This window comes from Bubalus bubalis, chromosome 23, assembly GCF_019923935.1.
Source record: "Bubalus bubalis isolate 160015118507 breed Murrah chromosome 23, NDDB_SH_1, whole genome shotgun sequence".
Lineage (NCBI taxonomy): Eukaryota > Metazoa > Chordata > Mammalia > Artiodactyla > Bovidae > Bubalus > Bubalus bubalis.
In genome coordinates, this window is record NC_059179.1 from 44,279,925 (window position 1) to 44,291,118 (window position 11,194).

The 11,194-nt window shown below is 60.9% G+C and overlaps 1 protein-coding gene and 1 non-coding gene across 3 annotated transcripts in view; one reads left to right on the top strand and one right to left on the bottom strand.

The window, feature by feature from the left end:
* Nucleotides 1-9,958, top strand: part of LOC102413256 (phospholysine phosphohistidine inorganic pyrophosphate phosphatase) — a 127,023-nt gene extending 117,065 nt beyond the window's left edge. For both annotated transcript variants that reach the window (XM_045164206.1, XM_025274393.2), the window contains one exon: nucleotides 9,006-9,958. In XM_045164206.1, coding sequence (XP_045020141.1) covers nucleotides 9,006-9,041 — 36 coding nt within the window. In that variant the 3' untranslated portion in view covers nucleotides 9,042-9,958. The remainder of the gene's footprint in view (nucleotides 1-9,005) is intronic.
* Nucleotides 9,474-9,580, bottom strand: LOC112581665. Its single transcript, XR_003106285.1, has one exon. It is a non-coding gene; the product is annotated as a U6 spliceosomal RNA (small nuclear RNA).
* Nucleotides 9,959-11,194: the final 1,236 nt, after the last annotated feature.

The following is an 11,194-nucleotide window of genomic DNA, read 5'->3' on the forward strand; positions in this document are numbered from 1 at the left end:
AGGCAGCCAACCTGCTGTGCCCCTGCCCCTCCCCCCGTGACGTCAGCTCCAGGCTCCACAGTTGGGTCCCCAAGGGGCCTGGCTCACCTGGGCGCACCTCTTTGTCATTTACAAAGCCTCCATTGGAAGAGGGTACTCTGGGGGAAGCTTTCCCTCCCCACCCCCACCCCATTGCCCGTCACGGAGAAGCAGACAGCCAGACGGACATGGGAGGCCCAGGTACCTGCCAGGATAGGGAGCCCCAGGGGCATTCCCCCACCCCCACCCCCAAGCAGAGCTCTGACCTCCGGGGAGGCTCAGCCAGTAGAAGTGTGTCCCCGTCGGCTTCCAGGCCAGGGAGCCCTGGGAGGTCCTCAGAGGGGCCTGAGACCAGGACTGTCTTAAGCCTGGGTTTTTATTTCAGTATATTACCCACCACGTGATTTTAAGGCGTCCAGAGGGGGCCCCCACCACCATCTGCACGAGCAGGTTGGGTGACCGAGGGGCGGGAGGAGGGGCTCGGGGGGCTCCAGGCTGCTCTGCTCCACCGAGGCTGGGCCCAAACAGGCGAGACAGAGGGCCGGCAGTGGGGGACCCGGAGGCCAGGGAAGCTGAGGGTCTGGTGGGTGGGGCTCCAGGACGCAGGCCTGAGGCCCGGGCAGGTTTCCAAGTGAGACCAGGGATCCAGGCCTGGAGCCCACGAGGAGTCCAGGCAGGATGATGGAGGGTCCTCGTCTCCAAGGTGGCTTCCTTGCAAGCAGGGACTGGGGTCAGAGTCCCCGTGTGAAGCAGGGCTCGGCGGCTGTTGGCAGGCTCCAGGCTGGGGCTCTGCAGAGACCAGCTCCTGCCTTGGTTTCTCCGTCCGCAGCAGGACTAAACCAGAGGTTCCCAGAGGTGCCTGGGGTGTCAGCCTGAGTCTGGGCCCACCCCACCCCACCTCTGAGATCTGTGGCCAGAAGCATCCTCCCAGGCCACGCCACCACGCGGTCGCACCTGCCAGCAGCCAGCGCAGGCCGGGGATCACTGGCTTGTCCCTCTGGGTCCTAGCAAACTGCCGTCTGGACGGCGAGCATCCTGGGCCAGCAGGTGGACTGTGGGAAGCCCCATCCATCTTTAGACCGTGGCCGGTGATGAGGATCTCATCACCCGCCCTCAGAAGAGAATGGACGAGGGCAGGTGGAAGCAGGTCCCGGTACACACCCCCTGGTGTCTGCAGGAGGCCACACGCTGGCCTGTACCATCTTAGGAACAGGCGCTCAGGCCCCCGGGGTCTTGGACTCCAGCGGCTCAGCTGGTAAGACACCCTTGGCTCCGCCTCGTCACCTCCGGCCCACAGATCGAAGCCCTCTCTGCCCTTTTCTTCCAACTTCATCAGCAGAGCCCGGAGTTGGCGTCAGCCTTGGCTGGGTCACTTGCCCTGGAGCCAGGGCCTGGTTCCCCGAATCCACGTGGCCGGCCCAGCCTGCCCTAGCACCCAGCCCTTGGCCACCCGGGGTGCGGCCCGCACTTCCAAAACCATCTGGATGAGGATGCACGCCGTGCCCCATACGGGCAGCGCCGTGGCCTCTGGTCTCTGCCCAGCCCTGTCCTGGAGCAGACCCGGGCTAGGGGGTGGGGGAAGGGTGGGGCAGGGTGGCCCTGTGTCCTCGAGAATGTCACAGGGAGGTCCCCTTGGTCAGCGGAGCCAGGGAGGAGGGGGCGGGCATGGCGACTGCTCCTTGCTGGGCTCCTCTGCTGGGCATCCAGCCGCCATTTTCGGTGGGCCAGTACAAAGATGGGCCCTGTGAAGCTGTCCAGGCCGACACAGATTAGCCTTGTTCTCTGCCTCTGCCGTTGCCTCCTTCCCTCGCTCACGGGGCGTGAGGGGGCGGAATAACTAACAGGCGGTGCCCCTCTGGGTGGGGGCCTTTGTTCATTTACTGGTTGGCAGACCCTTCCTGGGTGCCTGTGTGGCCCATGTGGGTGGTCACCGGGGCAGGAAGCCCAGCTCTTCCTTCTAGGCAGCTCAGGTCAGCTGGTGCTCGGCCAGCATGGTATGAGAGCTGGGGGCAGGGGGGCAAGTTCTGGGTGCTCAGAAAAGAGAGCAGCTTGCTACGGAGCATAGAGGTGGAGATGGGAGCAGGAGGGTAAGGCTTTGAAGGATGAGTAGGAGTTTGCAGGTGGCGCAGGACCTGGCGATCATGCCTTTCTGGGACATAGTGTGGACGGAGGTGTGGGAGAGCATGGACTGTCTGAAGAAGGTGGGCCCTGGACGCAGGGTGACTGAGAGGATACCCCGTTAGGACAAACTTGTCTGCTCTGCTGAGGAGCTGGGCTGTGATGTGGGCAATAGGGAGCCACAGCGGGGTTTACCCAGGGAGAGGTGGGAGCTGGTGAGGAGAGAAAGGATCTGCATGGGTCCCCAGGCTCACACTCAACCAGAGACTCCTGGACACTGCCCCCACACAGGAGCCTGGGAGGGCAGAGGCATCCACCTCCCCTCAGCCACGCAGCCACCCAGGGAACCTGCTTCTGTTTCCAACTTCGGAGAAGGACCTGAGGGCCACGCTCACATGGATGGCAGGGGCCAGGATCTAGCCTAATGCCCCTTCTTCTAGAAGCTTTCTTGATCCCCACATTCTGTGCCACGCTAAGTTGCTTCAGTCATGTCCGACTCTTTGAGACCCTATGGACTATAGCCCATCAGGCTCCTCTGTCCATGGGATTCTCCAGGCAAAAATATTGCAGTGAGTTGCCATGCCCTCCTCCAGGGGATATTCCTGACCCAGGGATCGAACCCGCATCTCTTACGTCTCCTGCATTGCCAGGCGGATTACATATCGCCTCCCAAATTCCCTCAGACCCCACACCCTGTCCTTCCATTCTCAGCCCTGGTCACGACTTTGAATGTGGGACTGGACCGTGGGCTCGGGGCGGGCAGAGGGCAAAGGCTGAGCGGCCAAAGCCGGCCTCCCCTCGAGGGCCCCCCGGGTGCAGGCGAGCTGCCAGGTGCTTCATTCTCAGTGACCCCACGCGCCAGACCACACCCACCTTACAGATGAGGAGACCGAGGCCGCGGGAAGTGAAGAGACACCGGCTGGGAAGAGAGCAGGGAGCCCGCCCTCCGCAGGCCTGGGGCGGCCCTGCTCTGGAGGAGCTCGCTGGGGTGCAGGGCTGCTGCAGTCACGGCCCCCGTGGGGGCCCCAGCTGAGCCTCGGGGTACAGAGCGGGGCCTCTCCTAATCCGCCAGGGGGAGAGGGGCTCGGGGACTCCGGTGTCTGCTCCCCCACACTTCCGTGTTCCGGTTCTCTTTCTTACCTTCCTCCCTCCGTCACTCTCGGCTCCCCACCCCGAGGGTCTCTCTGCCCCCTGCTGTCTCCCCCCTTCTCTCCTGTTTTCTCTCTCTCTCTCTGTCTGACTCGGTTTCTTTTTCCTCCATCCTCGTCCTCTTTTCCCGGGTAAGTGCGTCCCTCTGTCTGCTGGTCGGTCTCTTCTCTGCTCCTATCTCAGTCCTCCCCTTCCCAGTCCTCCTGCCTCTCAGTCCTCCCCCCTCAGTCCTCCCCACTTCCAGTCCTCCCACCTCTCAGTCCTCCCCCTCTCAGTCCTCACTCCCTCAGTCTTCCCCCCTCCCAGTCCTCCCCCCCTCAGTCCTCCCGCCTCTCCGTCCTCCCCTTCTCAGTCCTCCCACCTCACAGTCCTCCCGCCTCACAGTCCTCCCCTTCTCAGTCCTCACCCCCTCAGTCTTCCCCCCTCCCAATCCTCCCGCCTCCCCATCCTCCCGCCTCCCCGCTTCCTCCCCAGCACGTCCAGCCCTGTCCGAGCAAGGCCTGCTCAAAGGCCAGGGGTGTCTCTCAGCCCCTTTGTCCATCACCCTCTGCTTCTGTTCCCACTGCCAAAGGGCATGTCTCTGCTGGGCTTCTTGGTTCAGCTTCTGTAGTGTGACCTCTTTGAGGCCCTGAGGATCACAGGTCACCAACCGGCATGGCCTGTGGTCTTCTCCTGACCAGTTCGGCCAGGCATAGTGGCCTCAGGGGCCTCAGGGCGGGCGGGCCTGGACTAGGGCCCCCGGAGAGCCAGCTGCTGCCCACGGCAGCGTCACGTAATTACGACATGAAAGTCCACGATTTCCTCTGTGTGTTGGCAAACAGCGGCTGGCTGCTAATGCAATCCTTTCTTTTAATGGATTCTTGAATTCAAATGATATGTAATTAAGCATAATTAGCCGCGTACCCATCTCGGCTTGTACTGCATGCCACGTGGGGCCGCCTAGGATCTCATTAGGAGGCATCTTCTTTCACGGGCGATTTCTGGTTCCCCCTCAGGGTGGAGTTGGTTCGACTGGACCGTGAACCTGGGCTGGGGGCTGGCGAAGGTCCGAGGTGGACAGTCCTGCGGCCAGCTGCCCCCAGCGAGGACGGGAGATGAAGACTGGGGGTGGGTGTTTGCTGGGAGAGGTTCCACTCTGCTTTGAGGATGCCCTGCCTGCCATCCCCCTCCCCCATCGCGGTGGAGAGAAAGGTCAGGGATCTGCCCTTGAGGGGCGCACAGAGAGGGCACAGGGGGTGTCAGCACCTGGGCGGGCATGGCCTGAAGACATCCCCCTCCCCCAACAGCCTCCTCCTGAGTGGGGGCTGGGCACCCCCACACATCAGTGAGCCGGGCCTCAGGGCCGCCCTCCGCGAGGGAAACCTGTAAGGGCGCTTCCACGCGGTGCAGAGCCGCAGCCTCGCGCACACAGGCTGAGCACGAGACGGGACGTCTGTTCGGGTCCTGCCTCCCTGCCACCCCCTACCCCCGGCCCCCACTGCAATGCCGCCCCCCCAACCCAGCTCACTGTCTTCCCTGTACCTCGCACGCCGATGGGTCTCCATCCATTCATGCCATCTGTCTGCCCCCCACCAGTATCCCTGCCTGGCCTGCTCCCAGCAGCCTGCCAAGTCCTCACTGGCCATGATCTCCATGCCAAATCTGCCTCCGGGCCTGCCCACTCCAACCGCGTGTGTCTCTGCGTGCCTCCTGGGAGCACCGCCCATCCAGAGGCTAGGGACTGCACGCTCGGAGGTGTGTCAGCTCACTGGTGGTCACCAGGTGGGTGAGGGGTGGAGCTGTGCTGTGCTCAGCGCACCAAGGAGGAAACCGAGGCAGAGGGCCGGTTTGTCGTGGTGGGTCTGCTGCCCATTCAGGAGCTCCGTCTCCATCTCTCAGGGCCTGGCTCCCTGTGTCCTGGGCCAGGCCGCTCCCATCTCAGGGGGAGCTGCCCAGAGAGGAGTCCCTCACCTGCCTGCTTCAAAAAGACCTGAGCGAGGGGGGCACCCCTCAGTATGTTCAGGGGAGGGGTTGTCTGCACTCTAGGAGGGCCTGGGCAGAGAGCCCCAAGTTCCAAGGAGGAAGACCCTCCTGCAGGAAGGGCTGTCCGCAGAGACCCCGGACCCACCAGGAGGCCATGAATGCCCCTCCCTGAGGGGATGGGAAGGGAGGGGCCCTGGAGGGCAGACGGCCAGAGCCGGGGGCCCAAGAGCCTTTGCTGGGGAGGCCCAGGAGGCAGTGGCTTGAGGCTTGTGGGCTGTGTGTTCTGCGTTCTCTTCTTTTCACAAAGTTTTAAATATGTAGAAACTATTCTTATCTCAAGTGCTGTACAAAAACAGGCTGCTGGTAGGGTTTGATCCATGGGCCATAGAGAATAACCGCCACGATGGGAAATAGACACCTCTACATGTGAGTTTGGGCTTCCCAGGTGGCCAAGAATCCACCTGCCAACGCAGGAGGTGCAGGAGACATGGGTTCAATCCCTGGGTCGGGAAGATCCCCTGGAGGAGGAAATGACAACCCACTCCAGTATTCTTGCCTGGACAATCCCCGTGGACAGAGGAGCCTGGCGGGCCACAGTCCACGGGGCTGCAGAGTCGGGACACGACTGAAGCAACTGAGCATGCACACATGGAATATGCGACTTTACATGAGAATTTTTAATGACACTTTCAAGGTAAAAATACCTCAAGTGGGACCCTACGTGTGTTTACACACGTGTCAAGTGCACAGAACGTGAACAGTGCGATGCTCTTTCCCCCACGAGCCACCCCCGTGATCACCATCTGGGCCAAGGTCTAGAACACTGCCACCCCATCCCCCAAGAGGAAGCCGTCTTCTGGCCTCTGCCCGGGAGGCTGGCATTACCCACTCCGGAACTTGACATGAACAGGTCCTCTGGCCTGGATTCCTTGAGCCCAGCTTTTTCCACCCGCCGCGATGTCTGTGGGGGACAAAGCGTAGACCTGGCAGCCTGGGGGTAGCTCACCATGGGTGGTGTGTCCCGGGCCGTTCGGACATGTGCACGTACTACCCTGTTGATGGACATCTGTGCAGTTTCCACCTTTTTTTCTATTACGACCGAAGCCGCCGGAACATTCTAGCACATGATTTTGGTGGACACGCCGATGCCCTTTTGTTGTGTTGCCCGCCTAGAGTGGACTCGTGGCTCAAAAATCGGTGCCAACACCGTTGTCCAGGGTGTGTGCCACCTACAACTTTTCGACAGTTAACAAGCATGGATTTCAGTACCGACACGGGGTAATTTGGGTCTTAAATTCCCGTGTTCACTAGATGTTTGGGTCTGGCAAGAGCGAAATAATAATCCCTTAAATACCTCCACTGACGCAAGAGTTGCTGATCCTGCAGGCAAGGGTGAGGGTCCTTGTGTGCTTGTCACTCTTGAGAAGACCAGGAGCGATGCCCAATGCCTGCCGGCCCTGGCACCTGCAGGTGGCCTCTGCTTGGACTAGGCGCTGCCCACGGGGGCCTTGCTGGAGGGGTGGGAACATGTGTTCCCACGCACCTGGAGGCACCGGCACCCAGAATCAGGCCAGGAGTTGGAAGAACCGGGTCAGATCTGGGTCTGCCCTCCCTGCTGTGTGACCTCAAGCTAGTCTCTGAACCTCTCTGATCCCCCATTTTCTCACCCGCTTCCACTCCGGGGACAGAAGGAGAAGAGGATGGGAGATGGGTGAGGGCCGTGCCCGGGGGGCGGCGGGGGTCACTGCAGCAGGCAGAGAAGTGGCTCAGCCTGTACAAGAGGGTGGGCAAGTGAGCAGAGGCCCCGGGGAGGGGCACAGGGCAGAGTCAAAGGCGGGCCTCCTCAGTCATAAGGAGTATCCACACTTCCCGCTCCCACACCCCTGCCCCGCTCTCAGGCCTCAGCAGCCCTGGGCAGGAGGCCTCCAAGCCACCGGGCTGAAAGCTCTATGAAAGAAAATGTGCCTAGGACGCCCCTGACGGTCCAGAGGTTAGGACTCCGCAATGCCACTGTGGGGAGCATGGGTTCGATCCCTGGTCAGGGAGCTAGGATCCCACAAGCCACACAGTAACTCACCGCCCCCTCCAGCCCCTGCAAAAGGCACCTTTGCTCAGTTCAGTTCAGGTCAGTCACTCAGTCATGTCCGACTCTTTGCGACCCCATGGACTGCAGCATGCCAGGCCTCCCTGTCCATCACCAACTCCCAGAGCTTGCTCAAACTCATGTCCATTGAGTCGGTGATACCATCCAACCATCTCATCCTGTCCTCCCCTTCTCCTCCTGCCTTCAGTCTTTCCCAGCATCAGGGTCTTTTCCAATGAGCCAGCTGTTCGCATCAGGTAGCCAAAGTATTGGAGCTTCAGCTTCAACATCAGTCCTTCTAATGAATATTCAGCACTGATCTCCTTTAGGATGGACTGATTGGATCTCCTTGCAGTCCAAGGGACTCTCAAGAGTCTTCTCCAACACCACAGTTCAAAAGCATCAATTCTTTGGCACTCAGCTTTCTTTATGGTCCAACTCTCACATCCATACATGACCACTGGAAAAACCACAGCTTTGACTAGACAGACCTTTGTTGGCAAAGTAATGTCTGCTTTTTAATGTGCTGTCTAGGTTGGTCATAAGTTTCCTTCCAAGGAGCAGTGCCTTTAATTCCACGGCCTTTGCTCAGGATGGCCATTTTAGGGTCAAGTGCTTTTTCAATATCAAAACTTTCCAAAGGGGCAACCTGACTTTTAGGATGTTGTCAGAACCCACTTCAGCCACTTCTTCCCGGGGGCGTCCGAGGTGGTGGCCCCGCTGCTGGGGTGGATGAGCTTTCATGCTTGCCTGGGGCGTTTGGCTCGGACTTTGGGGTGATGCCAGCGGCAGCCCCTCAGCGTGGGAAGCTGCACTGGGGTATCCCCCCCACCCCTGCCATCAATCTCCAACCCACGAGCAGTGGGGGTAGGGGGTGCCTTCCTGTCACCAGGGCCCCACACTCCAGTTGATAGCCCACCCTCTAGGCCACTCCCACAACTGTCAGGGCTCTGGGGGTCGTCCCCGGGAGCCCACCCCGAGTCCCTGCCCGCTCATGGGACCGAGGCTGAGCCCCATTAGTTCCCCTTCCCTTCTCACGTCTGCTGGGAGCCTGGCTCAGCCGCAGCCCCTGCACAGGGTCCCCTGCAGCCCTGTGGACACCTGCCCTCATCGTGTGGCCTCACTGCCCTTGTTCTCCGTGTCCAGCGGGGCCTCGGGGAATAGAGGAGGGCACAGATGCAGGGTTTGCGCGGTCCTCGCCCCCCAGATCTCAGCCGGAGAGCAGCTTTACGAGGAGCCTTCCTCTGCTGGGTGGTGCAGCCACTGGGGGTATGTGAGCCCCCCACCCACCCCGGGGTCTGGGTGGGAAACTCGGAGCAGGACGGAGCTCAGGGCCCCACTGTCCAGGGCATGATGCTTCTGCTGGCAGCATGGATGGAGCAGGGGCCAGCGGCCACTCTGCCACGGGGCTCTGAGCAAGCTGCCCACAGGAGGGGCTCAGGGAGGAGTCCAGGCAGAGGGAGGCCTGGGTGTTTCTGAGTGGGGGTGGCCGGGACTGGGGCAGGGGGAGGACAGGGACCGCACCAGCCAAGGCCAGCCTGGCCTGATGGGACGCAGAAGGGCCTGGAAGCCTCCCGAGGGTGAGGCCGGGCCTGTGCTGGATGCTGGGAAGGCAGTGACCTCAGAGGGTCACCTAGGGGTTACTGACCGGCTAACCCTCTGTCCTGCCCTCCAGGCCCAGCGACGAGCACCATCCGGAAGTCAAGGCTGATGGATACGTGGACAACCTCGCAGAGGCCGTGGACCTGCTGCTGCAACACGCGGACAAGTGACGGGCCTTCTGGGAGGCCCGCCTCCTGCCGCCCTGCCCCGTGCCCAGACCACCCAGGGTGCTGCCCTCCGCCCTGGAGAGGCAGGCAAGAGGGTGCCAGCCAGGCAGTTCTGGGCCCCTGAGCCACCAGTTCCTCCTCTGTCTCCCTCTATCGACCCTCTCCTCCCCTCACCCTCCCCAGACACATCTCCCAGCCTCCTGGGGGGAGTTTGATCCCCGCTGATGGCCCATCCCATCTGTTTGTCCCTCTGGAAGTCGAGAGGTGGGCAGACTTGTTGAATGCCCACACCCACCCTCCATTCACACCACATCCTTTAAATGTGCTACCTGATTGGACTCAGGCGTTTGCCCACTGTCTTTTTTTTTTTTTTTTTCAATATGGAACGCTTCACGAATTTGCGTATCATCCTTGCGCAGGGGCCATGCTAATCTTCTCTGTATCGTTCCAATTTTAGTATATGTGCTGCCGAAGCAAGCACTGCCCACTGTCTTTTAGTGAACAGTCCCTGCGCTTTAGGGAAGCACCTGGAGGAAGCGGGGGTCTCCCGGGCACCGTCCTTGTAGGCAGAGCTGAGCCAGCCTCCCCGGGACAGCCCAGCGGCTCCGGCCCCCACCCGGTGTCAGAGTGGGCACTCAGTGCTCCCCGTGCACCTCCCAAACCATGCAGCCCCTCTCCCCATCCCATCCCCTCCGGAGCCAAAACAGAGTGGCTCCCAGGGCCGCCCTGTGGTGCTTCAGCGTGAGAACTCTAACCTCTGGATGCCAGGTTGTAGATGGAGGGTACCTGCTAGAGCCTTAACTGTTGACTTGTCACCCCCAGGAAATTAATGGTGAAATAAACTCCGCCCTGACCTGCAGTGACTCAGGCTCTAACTGCTCGGGGGCTGGGAGGACCGTCACTGATCCCACCCTGGACTTGAACCCCTACACGTCAGAGGGCCCGCGCCCCGAGACACCTCGCCTGCCTCAAGCCCTTCATTCAGCAGAGCGGGGGGAACACTGAGGCCCCATGGGGACCAGGTGGACGGGGCAAGCATGGGCCTCCAGTCAGGGTGGTGAGCTGCAGGCTTTCTGAATTCACCCACTGCCCCGGTTTCAGGTTTCAGAATCAGTCAGCAGGTCGGATAACTTGATTGCTCTGTTTCTCCCCAAATCCACCCAGAAGCCACTGACAGATCTTGGGAGACTTCTCATAAAAGAACTCATGAGTCCTCCAGAACAGGACTCCCATGAAACAAAGGCAGGTGAGGATAAAACGTTCTGCCTGAATCCGAGTCCCCTGGCCTGTTAAATCAGGATTAGAAAGATGGTGCTGGGTCTTCTCATGGAAATCAGAGGTAACTGGTTAGGCTCATGGTGTTGGCTTGCAACAGAGGCAGGGCGTTTGGCCTATCAGCTGGAAAATAGGCAGATGCCCTGCCCCTGGAGGGGGTCCCCTAATCCCAGCTCTTTAGGCGATGAGCTGGGTGCTGTAGGCAGGCACGAGGTGGCTGCAATTCGCCGGGGCTCGGAGGGTGACTGAGGGAGCAGGCCCGCAGCCTCCCATTCGGCTTGTTCCCTTTTTTCATCTTGCTCTTTTCGTGGGCCACCCTTGCCCACTGTCCTCGGCAGGGGCCTGCAGCCAGGGTAATGGGGCTCTGGAGGAAGGTGGCTGGTGGTTCCTGCTGCCCAGGAGTGGGACGCAGAGGGTGTCAGACGAACAGCAGGTGTAGACCCCTGCTTTGGGCAGAGAACATACCACCTCCCGCCCCGAGCTGTGGGTTCAGCAAAGTGGACACTGTTACCTCCCCCTTTTACAGGTAAGGAAACTGAGGTGCTCGAATCAAAGTCTGACTGCATCCCAGGCCCTTTCTGGTCCTTTCCACAGTCCCTCCATGGGGGGTGGCCTGTGGTGGACCCGGTGGCTGTGACTTCCCAGGCGAGGGGTGCCCTGGCGTCCTCCCCCTGGAGATGTAGTGTCTTTCAGGATGGAGGTCCAGCCCTACTCTGGGGACGCCGTGTACCGCCTGAGCCTCAGCCACTTTGTGTGTGTGTGCTCAGTTGCTCACTCGTAGTGCCCAACTCTTTGCAACCCCTGGACTTTGCAACCCCAG